Consider the following 25,367-nt stretch of genomic DNA (forward strand, 5'->3'; position numbering starts at 1 on the left):
AGCACCTCAATTCACTAAGTGTTATAAGGAAGATATGAATAAGCAAGGGCCCCTGGGAACATAAAGAAGGGGGAGACCAGCCTAGACAGCCTAAAAAAGGCTTCATAGTAGCACAGATTCATTTGAGCTCTGACTCAGAATACTGGATACTGAGTATCCAGTGGGATACTGACACCTGAGATTCTCCGTCTGTCTGTCTCGGTCTGTTTACCTGCTTAGTCATGTCCAACTCTTTGCGACACCATGGACGGTAGCCTGCCATGCTCCTCCATCCATGGGGTTTTCCAGGTAAGATACTGGAGTGGGTTGCCATTTCCTGCTCCAAGGGATCTTCCCAACCCAGAGAGGGAACCCAAGCCTCTTGTGTCTCCTGTGTAGCAGGTGGATTCTTTACTGCTTGAGCCATCAGGGCTACTTCACCACTATCCCTATAGATACAGGTTTATTGTTAATCAAGGTTCTTTAAAGAAATAATCAGTGTATTAATCAAACTGGAAGTCTTCTCCAAAGAGTCAAACATTTTAACATAACCTTTTTCCACTCACTGACAGTTGTTAATGGTAAAGAGTGAAAACCAAACATCAGTTTTAACTGGCTGCAGGAAATGAAATATTATTTCACTTTAAAAAGTTTTCTTTAAAAATTCATTAAGGTAATTCAAAAGTTTTAAATGTTTATCCCAGCAAATAACTTGGGAGCTTGCTCTGATTTCCCCTCATTCTGACATAGCCCCAAATAGATAAGGCTCCCCCACCTTAAGAAGACATGATTCTAAAAAGTTGTATATGAGGAAATCTTGAATATATTGTCATTTAAAATCCACAAGGGGAATTAGGTAATCAAAGAAACCACACAGTAAATATATTTCCATGAAATCAAAATCTTTTAATAGTACGAATTTACCCTCAGTTTATTATTATATTTTTCACCCCAAAAAGTTCACATACAGAGTTTTTACAAAGTGGTATTCTGGCAGTTGATATCATAATGACGCTGCATATTAACACTCTGCATTGAAGAGGTATCATAAAAATCGCATGGCACATTATTTGCTAAGAAGTAGCATAGGTACAATTGGGAGAAGGTTCCTAGCTTTACTGTACTCTACTTGACAGCTTCTATGGTACTCACAGTTGCATCTCGGGATTTCTCAAGTGCTGCCCCATCCATTTTCCCTTTCCTAAAAGGCCACAAGGCTTGTGGACAATAATTGGCTCAGCAAGACAAAACTCAGATGCCTCCAAATGAGAAAACCTACTCCCAACCACCCTGGGCTGCCCCTTCTCCTGACTACCTAGCCCATTCTGGACAGCGTGAGTCTGGCTCACACCCAAGTATTTGTCCAATCCTGCTTTCAGACTTGTGCTTCTAACAACCCAGGGTGTGCCCCATACCTTGTCTCCCTAACACTAACAGGTATTGGGCCTGAAACATACAGAAACACAATCCTAGCCTCGGCTTCTGCTCTATTTTGGCATTTCCACTTTTGATACATGATTTTAATAATCCTTTTAAAATCCATCTGGATCAAACCCAATGCTATGGAGTGTTCACTCTGATAAGTTTTCAAGTAGCCCAAGCAGTAGGCTCTGCTTTATCCAGGTGACAGCTCCCAGCTCCCCAGGAAACCTCAGGGGGACGTGTATGCCTTCTTCTCCAGCTACAAGACTGCAGCGTGGGTCTCCTGCAGGTTCTCCTCAAGCTTCAATCCCAGGTTGTCAATTCCAATGCTGGTGACTGGTGGTACACTGCTTTCAGCTGGCTCTGCTGTGCGTGTCGGGGTGGAGCAGTACAGGATGAACCCTATCATGATGACGGTGAAGGACAGGATGTAGAGTCCTGAAAACTAGGAGGAGAGGATAGGCTAAGATAGTGGTTTCTCACATACACATCTTTGCTGCTGCCTTCTGTCCACTGAGTTTGGAGAGTTACCTTCTCATAATCTTTTTATCTGAAAGTTGTCCAAGGAGATATTAAGGAACAAAACTGTCCCAAGTATGTGTGATCTCTGCCAACATTACCCAGCCCATCAGTTAACTGGGTAAAACATCTTAGATCTCTAGGAAATGGACTCTTGCCTTTCTCTGCAATAATATAGCAACATCCCACCTCACAACTAGTCCCACTTACTTAGTGGAGAGACTAAAAGGAAAGACCCAGATTTAGACTCTAGACAACAACATATAACAATGGCGTGAAACAATAAGAAAACAGAATGGGTTGGAGAAGGAAAAGAAAAATAAAATGAAAGAGAAGAAAAAGTGAGACACATTCTCAAGGGTAGAAGGAGAAACGAAATAGGTTTTGAAATGAATATTATATAGATTGCTGGTCTTCTCCAGCTGTGGGCTTCTACGGGTCACCATTGGTTTCAACATGTTAATGTTTCATAGATGCTCAATTAGTTCTTAACCTTAAACTTTTAGAACCCTGGAATAGCCAGTTCAGTTCAGTTCAGTTCAGTCACTCAGTTGTGTCCGACTCTGCAACCCCATGAATCACAGCACACCAGGCTTCCCTGGCCATCACCAACTCCCAGAGTTCACTCAAACTCATGTCCATTGAGTCGGTGATGTCATCCAGCCATCTCATTCTCTGTCGTTCCCTTCTCCTCCTGCCCCCAATCCCTCCCAGCATCAGAGTCTTTTCCAATGAGTCAAATCTTCGCATGAGGTGGCCAGAGTATTGGAGTTTCAGCTTCAGCATCAGTCCTTCCAATGAATATTCAGGACTGATCCCCTTTAGCATGGGCTGGTTGCATCTCCTTGCAGACCAAGGGACTCTCAGGAGTCTTCTCCAACACCACAGCTCAAAAGCATCAATTCTTCGGTGCTCAGCTTTCTTCACAGTCCAACTCTCACATCCATGCATGACCGCTGGAAAAACCACAGCCTTGACTAGACGGACCTTTGTTGGCAAAGTAATGTCTCTGCTTTTGAATATGCTATCTGGTTTGGTCATAACTGTTCTTCCAAGGAGTAAGCGTCTTTTAATTTCATGGCTACAGTCACCATCTGCAGTGATTTTGGAGCCCCCCTAAATAAAAGTCTGACACTGTTTCCACATCTAATAGCCAGAGCCCTCCCCAAAGCTAGAAGACCTCCAATGGATTCAGTGATGATGCAACGCCAGTGATAGTTTCAAGCAGAGCAGGAGCCAAACTAATTTCCATGGGTTTCATTCTTGGATCCAATCTTAGCACAGCACCTAGCACATAGCTAGTATTGAATATATGTTTTTTTGGGGGGGTGGGGTAAGCAGTGGTTTGGGCGGGGGGAGGTGATTCAGAGAAGATTAAGGGGGAGTTAAAGCTATTTCAGTTAAGTTCAGTCGCTCAGTCATGTCCAATTCTTGTGACACCATGAATTGCAGCATGCCAGGCCTCCCTGTCCATCACCATCTCCCAGAGTTCACTCAAACTCACGTCTATTGAGTCAGTGATGCCATCCAGCTATCTCATCCTCTGTCGTCCCCTTCTCCTCCTGCCCCCAATCCTTCCCAGCATCAGAGTCTTTTCCAATGAGTCAACTCTTCGCATGAGGTAGCCAAAGTATTGGAGTTTCAGTTTTAGCATCATTCCTTCCAAAGAACACCCAAGGCTGATCTCCTTTAGAATGGACTGGTTGGAACTCCTTGCAGTCCAAGGGACTCTCAAGAGTTTTCTCCAACACTACAGCTCAAAAGCATCAATTCTTCGGTGCTCGGCTTTCTTCACAGTCCAACTCTCTCATCCATACATGACCACTGGATAAACCATAGCCTTCACTAGATGGACCTTTGTTGGCAAAGTAATGTCTCTGCTTTTGAATATGCTATCTAGGTTGCTCATAACTTTCCTTCCAAGGAGTAAGCGTCTTTTAATTTCATGGCTGCAGTCACCATCTGCAATGATTTTGGAGCCCAAAAAAATAAAGTCTGACACTGTTTCCACTGTTTCCCCATCGATTTCCCATGAAGTGATGGGACCAGATGCCATGATCTTCGTTTTCTGAATGTTGAGCTTTAAGCCAACTTTTTCACTCTCCTCTTTCACTTTCATCAAAAGGCTTTTTAGTTCCTCTTCACTTTCTCCCATAAGATTGGTGTCATCTTCATGTCTGAGGTTATTCATATTTCTCCCAGCAATCTTGATTCCAGCTTGTGCTTCTTCCAGCCCAGCGTTTCTCATGATGTACTCTGCATATAAGTTAAACAAGCAGGGTGACAGTATACAGCTTTGACGTACTCCTTTTCCTATTTGGAACCAGTCTGTTGCTCCATGTCCAATTCTAACTGTTGCTTCCTGACCTGCATACAGGTTTCTCAAGAGGCAGGTCAGGTGGTCTGGTATTCCATCTCTTTCAGAATTTTCCACAGTTTATTGTGATCCACACAGTCAAAGGCTTTGGCATAGTCAATAAAGCAGAAATAGATGTTTTTCTGGAACTCTCTTGCTTTTTCCATGATCCATGGATGTTGGCAATTTGATCTCTGGTTCGTCTACCTTTTCTAAAACCAGCTTGAACATCTGGAAGTTCATGGTTCATGGATTGCTGAAGCCTGGTTTGGAGAATTTTGAGCATTGCTTTACTAGCATGTGAGATGAGTGCAATTGTGCAGTAGTTTGAGCATTCTTTGGCATTGCCTTTCTTTGGGATTGGAATGAACACTGACCTTTTCCAGTCTTGTGGCCACTGCTGAGTTTTCCAAATTTTCTGGCATATTGAGTGCAGCACTTTCACAGCATCATCTTTCAGGATTTGAAATAGCTCAACTGGAATTCCATCACCTCCACTAGCTTTGTTCATAGTGATGCTTTCTAAGGCTCACTTGACTTCACATTCCAGGATGTCTGGCTCTAGGTGAGTGATCATACCATCGTGATTATCTTGGTTGTGAAGCTCTTTTTTGTACAGTTCTGCTGTGTAATCTTGCCACCTCTTCTTAATATCTTCTGCTTCTGTTAGGTCCATACCATTTCTGTCCTTTATCAAGCCTATCTTTGCATGAAACTTTCCCTTGGTATCTCTAATTTTCTAAAGAGATCTCTAGTCTTTCCCATTCTGTTGTTTTCCTCTATTTCTTTGCATTGGAAACGAACAGAGATCATTCTGTTTTCGTTTTTGAGATTGCATCCAAGAACTGCATTTTGGACTCTTTTGTTGACCATGATGGCTACTCCATTTCTTCTAAGGGATTCCTGCCCACAGTAGTAGATATAATGGTCATTTGAGTTAAATTCACCCATTCCAGTCCATTTTAGTTTGCTGATTCCTAGAATGTCTAAAGCTATTTACAGTCCTCTAAATTTTGAAGTCGGTATCATAAAAGTCAATCGTGCTCTCCCATAGAAATTTCGTTTTTAACTGTGAGGAAACCTAAGTAACTTATTCAAAACATGTTCTGCTTGATTTGGAGGTTTTAAATGTTTATAAGAAAAAAAGTCTTGTTCCTCTAGAGAAGTATTAGGTGCCCGGTCATATCCAACTCTTTGCAACCCCATGGATTGTAGCCCACCAGGCTCCTCTGTCCATGGAATTCTCCAGGGAAGAATACTAGAGTGGGTAGCCATTCCCTTCTCCAGGGGCTCTTCCTGATTCAAGGATCGAACCCAGGTCTCCCGCATTGCAGGCAGATTCTTTACCATCTGAGCCTCCAGGTGATTAAATGGAGGCACCATTATTAGAAGAGAGAGACTCTGAGGGAGTGAGATAATAAGTCTCCTGAATTGAAGGCTCTTACCTTTTTTAAATTCTACCCTTTGTGTCTGGATCTACACAGGAAGTTTCTGTGGCTACTCTGTTCGGTGAGTATTTACTAAAGATCAATCCGGGGAGCGGGGTGGAATCTGACACCAATGAAGGTAGAAATTTTTAACATCTTCTTCAACTGTTTCAAAATATTAGAGCCCAGGTTATCTTAGATGCTACACTTTTTTAAATTGGTGAGCTATGATTCTTTACTTAAAATTTTCTTCTAAAATCCTAGGTATCTTTTTTATGTTCTGTATGACTTCCAACCTCTGTAATTTACTCTGAAGATCACAGCAGACCTCCTCTTTCCTTTACGAATCTTGAAATAGCCTTTCACCAAAAAGAATAAAATCTGATTGGAGTTAAAAGTGAGCTGCTGACATGCAGGGACAAAGAAACACGAAGCAAAAGAACTGTAAATAAATTTATCGTTTGCATGTTCCATTTTGAAAACAATAGTGTAAATCATTTGGGCAAAAAAATGACACACAAAAAGGCTTTTTCTCATTAAAGTTAATAGCAATTAAAGAGCAAATATCTACATTTAGGGACCTTATAATAGGTAGCAACAAGTGTATTTTCACTTTGAAGCTTTTATTTCTTTAAGCTTACTTCCTCCTTGGACAATATTTTATTTATGAGGGAAAAGTAAATGTTAAACTACTAATGCTATCTCAATATGTTTAGTTTTAAAAGAAGCACACGTGAGCCAGGCCACAAGTTATACTGCAGAGCTTTCAAGCTTTCTCTGGTAGCCAACACCTGGCCTTGAACTGCAGAATAAAATCACCACAGTCCTCTAGTGGTGGCCATGTGAAAAGCAGTAACACCAGCACGGAACAGCTAACACTTGAAAGGCTTGCTTTGTACCCATTAATGATTGTTATCACAGGAAAGAAGCTAAGCCTATCAAGATCACTGTTCTGATTCACTCTGACATCTGTCACTTTTTAATGATGCCACCAAAAAGCTATAAATACTTCTTCAGGCTTGGTTCGTGAATACCACAACCAGTAGGTTTTTTGCAAAGATAACAGCTAGTTTCTATGATGTAATTTTGAAAAGCAAAAATGGTTTATGCTTCTTAAGCAGAAATTTCTGGGAATACACTGAACTAGGCATTCTGAGTTCATGGTCAATTCCTGGGAATAGTGTCAATCAACACCGTGTAATTTCTACCCAGATCTAAAACTTTATAAGGATAAAGAAATACCCAGCTATAAGTAACATTACCAAGCAACAGCTGACATTCTATTTGTTCAAATGATTGTAATAGCAGGCAGGTTAACAAGCTTTATACTATGGAAAGATAGATTTCTAAGGCAGTAAGAAATTCTTGCTAAGGAGATGAGAAGGTTTTATTTTGGAATCTAAAATTTTAAAGAAACCCACTACTTCTTTTACACCAAACAAGTTTCTTATTTGAACAAGATCTATTTGCTCACCTTATAGCCAAACAGAAAGAGTCCAAAGAAAAGACTGTAGAGGTCAGCTGTCAGGATGCCCAGGTTGACAGAAGTAGCACTGGTGACTTTCATCACCAGTGGCATGAAGCTATACAGGCAAAACATACAGAGGGCAAATGCTACAAATAGCAGGGCTGTGGGGGGAAAATGGAATATCTAATGTTAAAGGAAGAAATCAAAAGATAAAGGATAAAGCTTGCCTGATGTAAAATTCCCTGATCCTTTAACATACTGTCCACAAAGTCCCTTGTTAACAGTAAGCATTACAAATGAGACATACAAAGTTCTCATGCAATGTAGATGAAGAACTACAACAGAGTGTTAGATGATCAAGGCCATAGAATCTTGCTTACGGTGTAAGTTAACAGCTCTTTTCACTCCATGCTATCCACACCTGCCCGGTGAGGTGCCAATGATAAAAGGCATCATGGTTGGACACAATTTGTGTGGTTGAATTCAGAATAAAGTATTCTTAGGGTATCAAAGACAGTTGTTAGAGTCTTATCTTTTGTTCATCCCATAAGAGAGCTAGTCATGTGGGTGCTGACTACTTAGTATCTCTGCTTCACAACCACTTCTCCAACCTCATTCAACACATCAAGTTATTTACTTGAATGAAATCATCCAAGCATGGTAAATGAATTTCAATTCAATGACACTTCACGCACTACTTTTTTCCATCCATAAGGCTCAAATCTTTCCTGACTATCCCACTACTGCTGTCTTCTGTTGTTTATCTATGCAGATGAGAGAAGCAATCAAGATGGTAGTGACTACACACCATCAGATTAAGTTAATACTTCACTGATTATATCAAGCAGGCAATCTTTACAAGAAGTCTGAGGACACGAAATACAGATCTAGTTGAAAGCTAGTGTGACCAAAGGTCAGTCTTATTCAGAATTTCTAGTAAAGAAAGGTTATTCTTGAAGGTAAAGATTAAGGGTTAACTTTTATGGGGGTTCATTTACAAGTTCTCAGAGAAAACTTGACATAAACCACTATAGTTTTCTGTGTACTAAATTACTCTATGATTTTATATAAAAATGCCTAAATAGTATTATTAAAATATTTCTTGGTGTGTGTCAGGGGAAAGACTAAAAATAATTATTATATATATATATATACACATACCAATTTTCCAGTCCCAGTGAATGCTGGCAATATCCTTATATTCCACAATCAATCTGTGATTAAAATAAGAGGTCACAGAGACATCTTTATATAAATTTTCACTGTTTTATAAACAAGTAAGTTGCTTCAAGCTTTAAGTACTTCACTTTAAGTGCTTCAGCTTTTAAGGTGATGAATTATGTTGACTTTTGGTTTTCATAAAATATTTTTAAAAACTATCTTTAATTAAATGACAAAGAATTAAACTCAAAGGAGTCCATAAACACATGTTTGACACCCCTAGAAGCACTGTTTAGTGGTAGTCAGCTACAGGAGGGAAACATGATATTATGAATAGGAAGTTAATATTTTCTAGGAATAACTGAAAAAGAAAGTCTTCACTGCTAATACAAAGTCTAATGATATTATAAGCAGGAATCTTAAGCATCAAACATGTGTAAAAAAAATGAGGCACAATTACTGACATTTCAACAATCTTCTAATAGATATTTAGCAAGCTACTGATTCTGAATATGAATTTAGGCCAAGTAATGAATGTTAGTAGCCGGAAACTAATCATCTATGACATATTTGCTGATTTTGTTTTTAAGGATATGTTTAGAATCTTACAGTTGTATGCCACTGATAATTGTTCCAAATAAGCCCACCATTCCTAAAAACTCCTGTCTGCTCAGCTTCTTCACGATGTATTCTTCACACACGTTAGAAACAGCATAGAGGGAAGCTCCAAGAAGGACCAAGATGTCACCAATCAGTACATTATTACCTATAGAGAGATAAGCCATAAAAAGGGATACATTGTCACTAGGGAAAACTCTCCAGCTTGCTTCCAGAAGTATATCTGACTCATAATCATCTAAATAAGATTTTACAGGAGAAGAAACCCTGATTTTTAAAAGTTTAAAGACTCTTACTCTTCTCACTTTCTGGCACAATTCTGCTTTCATTTTTCTTATTTTGGTTCTTCAGGAAACTAACAGATTGGAAGATGGTGGTGTATACCATAACATAAGGCCCCAGAAAATGATTCTATGACATGGGAAATTAATGGAATTTATTAATGGGAATTCACTGAAAACTACAGGGAAGCAAGGTAATTTTCTCAATCAAAGGAGACACTGAAGTCGCTTGCAGATTGGGGAAATTCATAGGCCTTATTTAGATTTTATACTATGAACTATCTCAACCTTGACATAAAGAATATCAAAATGTTCTCATCTACAGAGTAGCTGAAATAGAGGTCATTTAGTAAACACAAAGTCTCCTTTTTGATGGAAACAAAACCTACAGTAGGGTTTCCAGCAACTAATCTAAATGTATGGGCTAAAAGAAGATTATTGCAAATATATAAAGAAAGTTCTCTCTCAGGACACAAAACAAACTAGTGTGACAAAAAGCAAGGACTCTGGCCAGGTAGGAACATGGAATGCTTTGTTGAAGTGGTCATAGTACCAGAAGCAAGCAAATCTAAAAATAAAAATTTTAAGATAGGTAATCAGGACATGTTCTCTGCCTTTTACTTTATCTTTGCAAAATAAAAGTGAAGACATAAGCAAAATGTCTTCTGTGACTAAACCAGAAACAAGTAACACAGTCTCACCTGTATTGTCTTCCCTCCCTGCTAATATGTCTGCACCAACCATAGTTCCTACACCCAACAGACAGACAGCCACAGCAATGAAGTGGATCACTCTGTATCTTGCATAAAGAATAAACCACGAAAGAGCCATCAACACAGGAATCCCAAAGCAATCCAAAAGCTGCATGAAAGGAGAAATAAATAACTTAAAATATCTCTCATTAGTAAAAAGATGACCAAGTAATAACAGAAATCGGTGTTTATTGAGCATTTATTATTGCCAGCCCTGTACTAAATGCTTTATCTGGATGAACTCATTTAATCCTCACAAGAACTCTATGAAACTGGAACTTCAACCTCCATTTTACCCATGAGGAAACCAAAGGCACAGAGAGCTTAAATGAGTTGCCCATAATTACACAGTTAAAAAGTTTGGGAGTCAGTTGATGAACCCAGGAATTCTGCCCAACAGACTATGCAATGTATTTCTACACTCTCACTTGTGTTTATCCTTAAGTCCAGTAGACATGTACCCATTCAGTCAATAAATATTTAAGTACGTGATATGTGGGAGACACTAATGGAGGAGGTGGAATGTAGAGAATAAAAGAGGTACCAAGGGGAGTATTTAGAACACTAGACAGAGAAAAATAGCATAACCAAGGCTTAATTGCAGTTGGGCTTAAGAACTACAAAAAGAACAGGTTATTATGAGAAAGCAAACAGACACCATCTCCTTGACAAAGTGTCCAGCCCCACCATATAAGACAGATACTTGCTCACAGCAAATACTCTCGCTCATCTTCATCATATACTCCTCCACCACCTGTTGATTCTGGGTCCAGAAAATACTTGCTACACCCCTGATATTGCCAGTCTGAAAGGCAGGGGGATTAAGAGTGCCAAAATTATAGTAAATCCAAAATCTTTGCAAGATAAAGTAAAAAGAGATTTCATTCATTCGATTCTCAAAGGCACACATTCGTACAGTGCGTTCAAGGATAAAATACATTCCTTTTACTAATAATGTTCCTGATGTTGCTATTTGATTGCTCATCCTGTATCTATTTAGTCTTGGACAAGGCAGGCCCCTAAATCTCAGCAGTTTGTTTGATCCTGTCCACCGTTGTTTACTGATTGCCTTTCATTGCAATGTCAAGTATAGGAATGGGCACTTTGCCTTCTGTTATTTATTCCATCTATAGAACTCTAATCTCTTAAGTGCTTTATTGAGCCTGCCTGAATAACAAACCATTAAACGATGCAAATGATAATAGCTTGTCCTGGAAGACACCAAAAGAATCTAGCCATAGTGAAGTAATAAAATCGAAACTACGGTCCTTAAACAAAAAAAGTAGACAAAACTCTCTATAAACTATCACAGAAGACTCCCTATCCTCAAATTGTGTCTTAAAATCAAACTTAAACCTGCTCTATTTTTAACCATTTTTGGCGGGCAATGACTGGCCATATAAGACAGGCAACTACATCTTGGTGAGAGCCCCCAAGGCCTCAGGCTCCAGCCCTGCCATTGACCAGCTGTGTGATCTCCAGCTAGTCAACTCTTGAGTCAAAATCTACAATCAAGAAGTCAGATCAAATGATCTCAAGGTACCTGGCCACTCTAAAGTTCCATGACTTCTAATCTGGTATCTATCACAGTCAGTCATTTATCTAAATGGAATCTTTTCAAAATGTATTTCTGGTGACAGATGCCTTCTGCTTGATGCTTTTAGTTCTAAGAGCCATCTATTTAATGTTTAAAAATTATTGGCTAGATTTCTGATTTTAAAAAATAGATATGCAACAAGCAACAAAGGTTTACTGTGTGGCATGGGGAACTATAGTCAATATCTTGTAATAACCTATAATGGAAAATATTCAAAAATAACGTGTGTATAACTAAATCACACACACAAAAAAATTCTACTTTTTGAAATTAAGCAATGTTTATCTTTTTGCCAGGTTTTCTAAATGGCCTATAGACATCTAATAACAACATATGAGATACAAAATTTTAAATATATTTGTGTAGGATATGATTAATATAAATTAATTAAATATAAATCTATTATATTTAAATTATTAATGACATCATTCAAGATGCTCCTATTCTTACTTATTCTGCACTTGATAAAATATTCTCAGAGAAATGTTAATATGTCTCACTGCTACTGCTAAGTCACTTCAGTCGTGTCCGACTCTGTGTAACCCCATAGACGCCAGCCCACGAGGCTCCCCCGTCCCTGGGATTCTCCAGGCAAGAACACTGGAGTGGGTTGCCATTTCCTTCTCCAATGCATGAAAGTGAAAAGTGAAAGTCAAGACACTCAGTCGTATCCGACTCTTAGCGACCCCATGGACTGCAGCCTACCAGGCTCCTCCGTCCATGGGATTTTCCAGGCAAGAGTACTGGAGTGGGGTGCCATTGTCTCACTATGATTATATATTTTTTCTTTTCCTTTATATTTCTTCTGATTTTTCCTTTATATATCTTTGTTTCTTTGTTGATAAGGTATCTAATGGTTTATGATGTCTATCTTCTTTGTGAATTGCTCCTTTTATCATGAAAAATATTCATCTTTGCTTTAAAAAAATTATTATATAGACACAAGAAGTAAGAACCTGGAATGAGGGGGAAGGATGGATATAAACATGAATCAGACTTTGTTAGTGATAACAATGGAGTATACTCAATAGAGAAGAAAATGAAATTGAATTAGGCCTTTGAGAAGGGGCTTTGAAAAGGATGCATTCTAGAAATAATAGAGCAAAATGAGAGAAGCTGGTTGTGGGTAGGGAATGTGTAGATACGGCAAGTGAAATGAGAAGTAACATGAGCAGAAACCTAGGCCAGCAATGTCAATGGACACATCATAAACCACTAAATTAGTATTTACAATTACAGAATCCTTGAAGGGATCCTTAAGAAAGAGGTTCAAAGACAATCCAATTTAAACTTCTACCCTCTCAGGGGGAATTCCCTGGTGGTCCAGTGGTTAGGACTCTGTGCTTCCACTGCAGGGGGCACTGGATCCACACCTGGTTGGTAAACTAAGATCTTGCATGTTTTATGTCCATAAAGAAACAAACAAGCAAACTTCCACCCTTTCAGATTAACCAGACTAGAGGTTTACTCAAGGAGATAATCTGATTGAAGAATTCCAATGACAGGCACTCTTCACGGCTGGAAAGAGGTTTAGTTGTTAGATGCACTTGTTATAATATGGCTTCCTAGGACCATAAGTACTTAATTTTTGACAACCAAATGCTTAGGTTTTTCTAAGAGTCCAGGATGAAAGAAATTGTTTGAGATTAGTTTAAGGCATGAATTTTAGTCACAAAACTTCAGTGTAAGTATTTTGCTTAGCTCTGTTTAGACCTGTACCAATTCAAAACTTCTAATCATCATCTGTCACAGATCAAAACTTCTGGAAATTATAATCAAGCAATTAAACTGTGTGTGAGATCATGAAGGTAGATGTGACTAGAAAAATGCCATTTTCTGTATTTGTTGTTGTTTAGTCACTAGGTTGTGTCTGACTCTGCGACTCCATGGAACGCAGCGTGCCAGGCTTTCCTGTTCTTCACTATTTCCCAGAGTTTGCTCAAACTCATGTTCATTGAGTTGGTGATGCCATCCAACCATCTCATCCTCTGTCACCCTCTTCTCCTCCTGCACTCAATCTTTCCCAACATCAAGGTCTTTTCCATTGAGTCGGCTCTTTTATATAGAGTACATTTTCTATATACTTACACTCTTATTATTCATTGCTAAAAGTACACTTAATACTATTTGTGATGAATGCATCTTCTAGGTCACTCCTGGTTTTAATTTCTATGAAATTCTGAGTTTTTCATGTGCCTCTTATGATGTCTGTCTTATAAAAGATTTCCTATCTTTCCCACCAGGCTCCTCTGTCCATGGGATTTTCCAGGCGAGAATACTGGAGTGGGTTGTCATTTCCTTCTACAGGGGATCTTCCCGACCCAGGGATGAAACCCGCGTCTTCTGCTTGACAGGCAGATTCTTTTTACCACTGAGCCACCTGGGAAGCCCAGAGGACAATGCTTAGCACAGTATTAAACAGCATTCTGGTAATAATAGCATTAACGCATATTCACATCCGAAAAATACCGAGTTTTCATTAATCATTAATCTTTCTCTTTAAATCTTCAATTTTTCCATGTTCCTTAAATTTGGAGATAAGACTATCTCCGTTTTATAGGAAAAAGTGAAGCAACAGGAATTCTCTGGTGGTCCAGTGGTAGAGACTCTGTGCTTTCACTGCTGAGAGCACAGGTCCAATCTCTCTTTGGTTGGGGAACTAAGATTCTGCAAGTTATACAGCACAGCCAAAAAAAAAAAAAGATGCATCAAAAGTCATAAGTTCAGGGACCACCCTGGTGGTCCAGTGGCTAAGACTCTGCGATTCCAATGCAGAGAGCTCAGGTTTGATCCCTGGTAAAGAACGTAGATACCACATGCCGCAACCAATTTTTTTTTAAGTCATAAATTCAGTAAACTGTGAAATCTAAACCTGACATGGGAATCTATTTTACTTTCATCTCCATTTACAACACATTTAATTGTTAGCAATAAGGAGTCAGTGTTATGATACATCCCACAGTTTGCTAACGTTAAGACAACTCTTTTCTTTTTTTAGGGTGTGTCGTATAGCTTGCTGGATCTTGGTTCCCCGACCAGGGATCAAACTCGGCCACAGCAGTGAAAGCCCAGAATCCTAACCACTAAGGCCACCAGGGAACTCCTTAACGTTAAGACAACTTAATCAGTCGTCCTCAACTCCACCAAGTTGAAAAGTACCGGTATGTAGGAACATTTTTCTTTCAATCTAATGAGAATAAACCTAGAAAAGGAATAGATACAAGTTTTACTTTTGGCTACCACCTCTACCCAAAATGTCTAATGCCCTATTAGACAACAGACAACAAAAAGACAACAACCTATTAGTTGTCTTAGATATCTACTTTACTTGTACGACTCCAATTTATCTGGGACACAATAGTATATTCACTTTATATGCCATTTAAGCAACACACAGAACAGAACTCTTGCCAACATCACAGCATCGACTCCCAACTAAATATTTGTTTATTTGGTAGCAACTGTTCTATTCATCTATAGCATTAGCAATTTGGGAACAGATTAACTTGTACATGTTTTCACTAATTCCAGGAAGCCTTTCTCATTAGCACACATGCTCCACTGGAAAACAGATAGCATCCACTGTTTTTAGTTTTTTTCTGAATGAACAGGTTCTTAAGCAAATTAGTTGAGCACATATGAGTTCAGATTCCTTTCTTAAAGCTATAAAATCTAAACTGGTCAGAGGACTCCTTCTTACCTGGACACTGGTTAGAGTTGTGTACTGGTATGCTCTGACAATCAGGTAATTAGCCTCTACATCTGCTAGTCCAAGCAGGATGTACTTCCACCATTTCTTTTTCAAGATGTATAAAAGATTATCACTACCTGGTTGAAACAAATCTAGATTAGGACATGTTACTTGAAAATTCTTCCATGCATGTTAATTTAGAGATAAAGACTCAAAGCTAGTGTTTGTGCTGGGCTGTGCTTGGTCGCTCAGTCGTGTCTGACTCTCTGCGACCCTACAGACTGTAGCCCACCAGGCTTCTCTGTCCATGGGGATTCTCCAGACAAGAATACTGGAGTGGACTGCCATGCCCTCCTCCAGGAAATCTTCCCAACCCAGGGACGGAACCCAGGTCTCCTGCATTACAGGCACATAGTTTACCACTATGTACATTGAACATGGTCCCTCCTAATGTCCGTTACTCATAACTTAAACTCCTGCAACAGCTCAGCAGAGTCAGTCAGATTTTCTTCTAGTATGAGGCCCAAGCTAAGGTGTCATCATAGACCAAGTGCTCAATGAAAACACCAAAGATAAAGGAAGTAAGAGTGGTTAAATTCATTGAATTCCTTTTTCTTTCCTACTGCAACAGAAATATAACATCCAGATCATCTTAGGAAATGAAATGTTTTCTTATAACTTTATCAAACAGACCAAAACTCTGTTTGTGGTCATTCTTTTGGAAAATATCTGCTTTCAACAGAAAATTAAGCCAGTGGTAAGTTTGGAAAAACAGCCTAGTGGCATCATTGAAGAAACACCTTTTATCCCTTAAATTCTATTTATTCAAGTTAACTGTGAATCATTTCTTTGGAGAATCTAGCATTACAAGGAGATATAGAGTTGGCATATATACAAGAAGGCTTTATGGGTAAGATAACCTGCAAAGAAATAAAGGCAGAGAGAATCATAGTCAAATTCTGTTATTGTTCAGTTACTCAGTTGTGTCTGACTCTTTACAACCCCATGGACAGCAGCACACCAGGCTTCCCTGTCCTTCACTATCTCTCAGAGTTTGCTCAAACTCATGTCCATTGAGTCAATGAGGCCATCCAACCGTCTCATCCTCTGTTCCCCACTTCTCCTCCTACCTTCAATCTTTCCTAGCATCAGAGTGTTTACCACTGAGTCGGCTCTTTGCATCATGTGGCCAAAGTACTGGAGCTTCAGCTTCAGCATCAGTCCTTCCAATGAATACTCAGGACTGATTTCTTTTAGGATGGACTGGTTGGATCTCCCTGCAGTCCAAGGAACTCTCAAGAGTCTTCTCTAACACCACAGTTCAAAAGCATCAATTCTTCAGTGCTCACCTTTCTTTATGGTCCAACTCTCACATCCATACATGACTACTGGAAAAACCATAGCTTTGATTATACGAACCTTTGTCAGCAAAGTAATGTCTCTACTTTTTAATATGCTGTCTAGGTTGGTCATAGCTTTTCTACCAAGGAGCAAGTGTCTTTTAATTTCATGGCTGCAATCACCATCCACAATAATTATCATTAAATCCCAACTAGCAGGAATATCCTAAAAACACAGTCTTCCTAACATGAGACAGCATGGAAGGCATCTATTAATAATAACCATCCCTTAGGGGACTTCACTGATTTATTTACATATCATTTCTTTAGTGGTAAAGCATCTACTAGCAATGCAGGAGATGGAGGTTCATTCTCTGGGTCAGGAAGAACCCCTGGAGAAGGAAATGGCAAACCACTCCAGTATTCTTGCCTGAGAAATCCCATGGACAGAGGAGCCTGGTGGTCTAAAGTCCATGGGGTTGCAAAGTCAGACACGACTTAGCAACTAAACACAATAATAGCCATCCCTTAGAGGGACTTCACTGATACATTTACAAATCACACTGACTTCCTAAAGGCCAGTTCTTACAGAGAGGAGCAAATCCTGAGGCTATTAACCACAACATACCAGTTCTATTTCCAGCTTGTACAGCTCTTGCCAAATTTGGTGCTTTCCCCTTAAGATAGTTCCCCCTTCTCATAACTGGCTTCCACTTTCTTTCAAAAGTAAGTTATTTAACCTGACATATAGGAATACCATTGATGTATTAATGTTCATATTAAAACCACCACACTGGTACTTTTATCATATGCTTTAAATGTGATGAAAATGGTAGTACGGCACCCTCCCAGTCTGGGTTACCCATTGTCTTTACACTCTTGAAATCAATCTTGTGATAAGATGTTAATTCCTTGTTTTGTTTCTCTCACATTTACAGGCAGTGGTGCTCTACTTAGCATTCTCCACTTAGCTGGAAATATATATTTTGGAAAGTGAGGTTCTTGACTTTTTAAGTGTTTTTAACACTGTCTCTTAAATTTATCAACCACAGGGGAGGAAAAAAGGTGTAACTTATAATGGCATTTACACTTTTTTTTTGTTTTTTACAAATCCTATGTTACAGTTTGATGCTACTCATTTTAATCACTCTAGTCACTAACTTCATAGAATCCAGAGGTGTCATACCTTTCTAGTGACTTTTATAAAAACAGCAGTAGTTTCCAGTTCTTGGTTTTGGTTTGGGCTCATGTTTTATTTTTTGAATGTATAGAGCCAAAATTTTTATGAAGATAATTTGTTAAAAAGGTAATTTGACATACCTGATTGAAATGCCAACATCACTGTATAAATTAGAAACAGCAAGCAGTAGTTGATAAAGCTCTGTAGCATGGGAGTATTCACTTTATATCTTTCTGCCAAATACTGGCTGGTGATGGCTGTCCCACATATACACAAGGATAACATCTGACCTAAGGCAATTGTTTTCAAAATATTCCTAGAAAATAAAGGAGAAAATAAGAGTAACTGGTAAATAATTTATGTATTTCACACACACACACATGCACATACACACTTTAGGGCTAAACAGAAAGGGAAATGCTAATAATTCCAGGTGGCTCTTTATTTCATTTTATCACTTACTTCATATGCACAAAAACTGTTGGATTTTCAACAACTAGCAATTTTATTCTCTTTTATATTTCTAATTTCTCCCACAAAAATACATATCCCCCTAGTTCACTGATGATCTATTTAGAGATCATCTTGGTTACTTAGTAGCAGTGGGCGCGGGACTGGAAAAAGTTAGTTTTCATTCCAATCCCTAAGAAACGCAATGCCAAAGAATGCTCAAACTTGCACAACTGCACTCATCTCACACGCTAGAAAAGTAATGCTCAAAGTTCTCCAAGCCAGGCTTCAGCAGTACGTGAACCATGAACTTCCAGATGCTCAAGCTGGTTTTCGAAAAGGCAGAGGAACCAGAGATCAAATCGTCAACATCTGCTGGATCATCGAAACAGCAAGAGACTTCCAGAAAACATCTATTTCTGCTTTATTGACTATGCCAAAGCCTTTGACTGTATGGAGCACAATACACTGTGGAAAATTCTGAAAGAGATGGGAATACCAGACCACCTGACCTGCCTCTTGAGAAATTTGTATGCAGGTCAGGAAGCAAAGTTAGAACTGGACATGGAGCAACAGACTGGTTCTAAATAGGAAAAGGAGTACGTTAAGGCTATATTTTGTCACCCTGCTTATTTAACTTATATGCAGAGTACATCATGAGAAACGCTGGGCTGGAAGAAGCACAAGCTAGAATCAAGACTGCTGGGAGAAAGATCAATAACCTCAGATATGCAGGTGACACTACCCTTATGGCAGAAAGTGAAGAAGAACTAAAGAGCCTCTTGATGAAAGTGAAAGAGGAGAGTGAAAAAGATGGCTTAAAACTCAACATTCAGAAAACTAAGGTCATGGCATCCAGTCGGGCAAACAGTGGAAACAGTGACAGACTTTATATTTTTGGGCACCAAAATCACGGCAGATGGTGACTGCAGCCATGAAATTAAAAGACACTTGCTCCTTGGAAGGAAAGTTATGACCAACCTAGACAGCATATTAAAAAGCAGAGACAATATTGTGTCAACAAAGGTCTGTCTAGTCAAGGCTATGATTTTTCCAGTAGTCATGTATGGATGTGATAATTGGACTATAAAGGAGGCTGAGTGCCAAAGAATTGATGCTTTTGAACTGTGGTGTTGGAGAAGACTCTTGAGAGTCCCTTGGACTGCAGGGAGATCCAACCAGTCCATCCTAAAGGAGATCAGTCCTGAATATTCATTGGAAGGACTGATGCTGAAGCTGAAGCTCCAGTACTTTGGCCACATGATGCAAAGAGCCGACTCACTGGAAAAGACCCTCATGCTAAGAAAGATTGAGGGCAGGAGGAGAAGGGGACGACAGAGGATGAGATGTTTGGATGACATTACCGACTCAATGGACATGAGTTTGGGTAAACTCTGGGAGTTGGTGATGGACAGGGAGGCCTGGCTTGCTGCAGTTCATGGCATCACAAAGAGTCAGACACGACTGAGCAACTGAACTGAACTGATTACTTAGCTATGTCATATATTATTTGAATTGTGTGTGTGTGATTTTTTAAAACTCAACTTTAACTCTAGTTTTAAAGTTTATCTGTTCATTAAATGTTTAACATTTTCTTATCCTTTCATTCTCCCAGAGACTTGGTTTCTTCAATTAGAAGCAGAGACTTTCAGTGTTACCTACATGTTAGAATCACAGAGCTTTTAAAAATGTTAATACCCCAGGTTGCACCCCAGACCAATTATACTATCACCTCGAGGGGTGGGTCCAGGCATCAGTGATGTTCAGAGCTCCCCAAGTAATCCCAAAAGCTGCCAAGACTGTGAATCACCACTTCAGAGACGGGTACTTTGAATCCAGAGTAGAATAAGATCTAGAGCCTACCCTTCTTCATTTTAAAAGAGAAGTACCTTAACAACCAACTGAAAATTGCAGAAAGCAAACCACACAAACCACTTTTTTTGTTGTTACAGAAAGCAATCTTATAACAGTGGTACAAGTGAAAAAGGGCTGAGAGAGCACACAGATTAATTCTGAATGAGGGAGTTAGCAGGCAGAGGGAAAACTGAGAAAAGTTTTATGGAACAGATGATTTTTCAGTTAGATTTGGATGTATATAAGAGGTTTATAAAGGAAGAAGTAGGGAGAAGGGAATCCAAGAAGTAACTGTAGGCCCAAATGTAGAGGCACAAATATCCAATGGTGGGTTCTAGAAGCAAGTGGTCTATGCCTAAGGCACAAGTGCAAAGAGCCATGGGCAAGAAGCCTGGAAAAGTAATGCATGAAAGTGCCATCTAAGATGGCCACCAGTAAATCTCTGTTTCTGGTTAGCTCTGTTCTGTGTAATCGCTTCCATCTGAACATGAGCTGGATCTTTAATTTGACTCTAACCATTAGAATTCAAATAAAATAATGGGATACCAGACTGTACAACACAGAGAATACATCCAGTATTTTATACTTACTACAAATGGAGTATAACCCTTAAAAAGTGTGAATTATATGGTACACCTATAATTTATATACTATTGTACATCAACCATACTTCAATTAAAAAAACAACAAACAGGCTACCACTTCCATGAATACATTAGATGAGGTTATAACTTCTATCTTGCTAGCTAACTCTACTGATTCTCCTCCTTACTCGTTCTAATCAAACAAGCTGCTATACAAAGAGGCCCACATGGCAAGGAACAAATGGTGGCCTCTGGTCAACAACCAGTAAGGAATTGAGACCCTGAGTCCACCAGTCTCCAAGGAAATAAATCTCACCAACATCAGCACAAGCTTAGAAGCATTTTCTCCCCAGTCATGGCTTCAGATGAGACTCCATCCCTGGCCAACACCATGACTGCAGCCTTATGAAAGATATGAAGCAGAAAGCAGAGCTAAGCCATGCCCAGATGCCTGATCCATCAAAACTATAAGATAACAAGTGTATTGTTAAGCCACTAAATTTGAGGCAATTTGTTATACACTAGCAAGAGATTAAAAAAATACACAGTTGAAACTCTGAACTTCAGAAAGACTGTACCTATATCTGTTTTGCTCTCCACTACATATCCAATGCTAGCACTTTGCTGTCACTCAATAAATAGTTGTCAAGTGAATGTAAATAGATAAAGAAATTACCAGATATGCCCAAACATATGGTTACCTCAAATATAAGACACTTTCCCACTTGTCCTGTGAAGTGTAATAGTTGAAGAAAGACAACAAACTATGAAAGTGCCATGATACAGAAACTAAGAGTACAAAAACATTTTAAGAAAAATGATATCAACAATACAACAGCCAAAAACTGCAGAGACAGAAAAAGGGTCATCATGGCTAAACAGACACAGTTGAAATGGCAAGCTGGAAGCTCCTAGATAGCTTGGAAAGAAGGCTTTTTGTTAGTGGTAGTAACTAAAGTCAGATTTCAGTGGACTGAGTGAGTAGAATATCAGTAAATTAATGCACCAAAATTTCTTGCCAAGAGAATGCATTGGTCATAACAAACACTCTCTTCCAACAACACAAGAGATGACTCTATACATGGGCATCACCAGATGGTCCATACTGAAATCAGATGAATTATATTCATTGCAGTCAAAGACTGAGAAGCTCTACACAGTTAGCAAAAACAAGACTGGGAACTCACTGTGGCTCAGATCATGAACACCATACTGATTTCAATAAAATTCAGACTTGAATTGAAGAAAGTAGGGGAAATCACTAGGCCATTCAGGCATGACCTAAATCAAATCCCTTATGATTATACAGTGGAAGTGACAAATAGATTCAAGGATCTGATAGAGTGCTTGAAGAACTAAGGACAGAGGTGTGTAACACTGTACAGGAGCCAGTGATCAAAACCATCCCTAAGAAAAAGAAATGCAAAAAGGCAAAATGGTTGTCTGAGGAGGACTTACAAATAGCTGAGAAAAGAAGAGAAATGAAAGGCAAAGGAGAAAAGGAAAGATATACCCATCTGAATGCCAAGTTCCAAAGAATAGCAAGGAGAGATAAGAAAGACTTCCTAAGTGATCAATTCAAAGAAATAGAGGAAAACAATAGAATAGGAAAGACTAGAGATCTCTTCAAGAAAATTAGAGATACCAAGGGACCATTTCATGCAAAGATGGGCACAATAAAGGACAGAAATGGTGTGAACCTAACAGAAGCAGAAGATATTAAAAAGAAGTGGCAAGAATACACAGAAGAACTGAACAAAAAAGGTCTTAATGACCTGGATAACCACGATGGTGTGGTCACTCACCTATAGCCAGATATCCTGAAGTGTGAAATCAAGTGGTCCTTAGAAGGCATTACTACAAACAAAGTTAGTGGAAGGGATGGGATTCCAGCTGAAGTATTTCAAATTCTAAAAGATGATGCTGTGAAAGTGCTGCACTCAATATGCCAACAAATTTGGAAAACTCAGCAGTAGCCGCAGAACTGGAAAAGGTGAGTTTTCATTCCAATCCCAAAGAAAGGCAAGGCCAAAGAATGTTCAAACTACTGCACAATTACAGTCATTTCACATGCTGGCAAGGTCATGCTCAAAATCCTACAAGTTAGGCTTCAACAGTATGTGAACCAAGAACTTCCAGATGTTCAAGCTGGATTTAGAAAAGGCAAAGGAAGCACAGATTAAATTGCCAACATCTGTTGGATCATCGAAAAAGCAAAGGACTTCCAGAAAAACGTCTACTTCTGCTTCATTGACTACATTAAAGCCTTTGACTGTGTGGATCACAACAAATTGTGGAAAATTCTTCAAGAGATGGGAATACCAGACCGTATTGCCTGAGAAACCTGTATGAAGGTCAAGAAGCAACAATTAAAACCAGGCATGGAACAATGAACTGGTTCAATATTGGAAAAGGAGTACATCAAGACTGTGTATTGTCACCCTGCTTATTTAACTGATATACAGAGTACATCATGTGAAATGCCAGCATGGATGAACCACAAACTGGAATTAAGATTGCCAGGAGAAATATCAGTAACCTCAGATATGCAGGTGACACTACCCTAATGGCAGAAAGCAAAGAAGAACTAAAAAGCCTCTTGATGAAAGTGAAGAGGAGAGTGAAAAAGCTGGCTTAAAACTCAACATTCAAAAAACAAAGATCATCTGGTCCCATGACTTCATGGCAAATGGATGGGGAAAACAATGGAAACAGTGACAGACTTTATTTTCTTGGACTCCAAAATCACTGCAGACAGTGACTGCAGCCATGAAATTAAGACACTTGCTCCTTGAAAGAAAAGTTATGACCAACCTAGACAGCGCATTAAAAAGCAGAGACATTACTTTGCTGACAAAGGTTTGTATAGTCAAAGCTATAGGTTTTCCAGTAACCACTAACAGATGTGAGTCAGACCATAAAGATGTCTGAGTGCAGAAGAACTTATGCTTTCAAACTGTTGTGCTGGAGAAGACTCTTAAGAGTCCCTTGGACAAAAAGGAAATCAAACCAGTCAATCCTAAAGTAATTAACCCTGAATATTCATTGAAAAGATTGCTGCTGAAACTTTGGCCACCTGATGTAAAGAGCTGACTCACTGAAAAAGGCCTTGATGCTGGGAAAGATTGAGGGTAGAAGTTGAAGGCCCAACAGAGGATGAGATGGTTGAATGGCATCATCAACTCAATGGACATTAGTATGAGCAAACTCTGGGAGATACATATAGTTCCTGGAAGTTTCAGGGACCAGGATACTGGAACTTTTATTTAAATGTTCTCTACATAAATACTTTCTTCAAGAATTGCTCTTAGCAAAATAGAAAATACCAATACTATGGAAGGTACAGAATATCTGTTCTAAGAGTTTATATTTTGGGGTTTGTTGTTGTTGTTGGAATATTTGTTTCAGTAATTTGCAATTAACCTCAAACAATCCCAACACAGGCAAAAAGAAAAAGGGGAAGCTTGCTGGGTGAGACAATCCTAATTATAGAGCATCTACCATATGCCAGGCCAGAGAATACAAAAACTGAAGGCACTTTCTGTGCCTCAAAGGCTCAGAGACCACTGGGGATAAGCAGGCATATAAACTAGTAACTAGGGCACAGGCAGATGAGTACAAAAATAAGCTAGTTACAAAAACTTCATGAATTCACTAGACAGGCACAGTAAGGAAAGATAACTCAAGCAGAAGGAATAGCAAGTACCAAGGCACAGGGCTCCAGAACAATATAGCACATTCAAGGCTTTCAAGTGAGTTAGTAGTTAGTACAGCTGTAGCTCAGAGTATAGGAGAGAAAAACAGCAGCAGCAGATGATGGAAAAGTCAATAAAAGTGAGATCAAGAAAAGATCTAAAGTAAGCTCTAAAGCTGGTATCTTATCTGCTGGTGGCAAGCTCATCGAAATCTTCTACACAGAAGGGAAAAAAGTGACTAGCAAGGCAGAAATTGGGCATGCCTGGGTCCCTATATGTCATAACACATAGCACCAAAACCTTACTCTTAATTCCTGCCATGGAAGCCAATTAAAGAGGAAATTTGTCAGAGACAGGTCTGTCTAATATAATACGCAGTTTTCTGAATCAGACATGTGGTAGATAACAATGTGGTTAATCAAGATCCCAAAGGCAAAAGGAAAAGGCACATTTAGAAAAGAGAATAACTCCATTTTGGACATGCTGGATTTTGTTTAAATTATGAGATAGTCAAGAAGAAATATCCAGTAGACAATTTGGAGTTGGGATAAAAAAGATTGGATTGGAGAAATAAATTTGGGAATCATGATCAGAAAAGTGGTAATTGAAGTTGGGATATAAATGAGATCACTAAAATATATACCTAAAAATTGAAAAGAAAAGAGGGTAAAAAAGAAACACCCAGGGAAACAGCAACATTTAGTAGGCAGAGGAGGAAGAGGAATTAGAGATGCAGATGAAAAGGCATGGCCAGAAAGATGCAGGGAGAGAACAAGCAAAAAATATTGGAAGCAAGAGTAAGTGGTATTTCAAGCAAAAAGTACTCTACAGTTTGAACGGCAGCAAATTTCCCCTAACTCTTCTTTCTTCTTTACTCTCCACAAACCCAATCTCTACACTATAGAGTCAACATTCTGCCTGTTAATCAGAAGATGTAGAAGTTGTTTTTTTTTTTTTCAACATTTATTTATTCATTTGGCTGCACTGCGTCTT

At 39.0% G+C, this 25,367-nt stretch overlaps 1 protein-coding gene across 1 annotated transcript in view; it reads right to left on the reverse strand.

Annotated features, from left to right (window-relative positions):
- Positions 1-860: 860 nt before the first annotated feature.
- Positions 861-25,367, reverse strand: part of SLC35F2 (solute carrier family 35 member F2) — a 63,891-nt gene continuing 39,384 nt past the window's right edge. Inside the window, exons 2-8 of the mRNA XM_040257917.1 lie at positions 17,932-18,107; positions 15,281-15,408; positions 9,933-10,092; positions 8,942-9,098; positions 8,333-8,385; positions 7,178-7,332; positions 861-1,846 (exon numbers count right to left, since the gene is read on the reverse strand). Of these exons, the coding sequence (XP_040113851.1) occupies positions 1,661-1,846; positions 7,178-7,332; positions 8,333-8,385; positions 8,942-9,098; positions 9,933-10,092; positions 15,281-15,408; positions 17,932-18,107 (1,015 nt within the window). The 3' untranslated portion in view covers positions 861-1,660. The remainder of the gene's footprint in view (positions 1,847-7,177; positions 7,333-8,332; positions 8,386-8,941; positions 9,099-9,932; positions 10,093-15,280; positions 15,409-17,931; positions 18,108-25,367) is intronic.

This window comes from Oryx dammah, unplaced genomic scaffold, assembly GCF_014754425.2.
Source record: "Oryx dammah isolate SB20612 unplaced genomic scaffold, SCBI_Odam_1.1 HiC_scaffold_17, whole genome shotgun sequence".
In the NCBI taxonomy this organism is placed as follows: Eukaryota; Metazoa; Chordata; class Mammalia; order Artiodactyla; family Bovidae; genus Oryx; species Oryx dammah.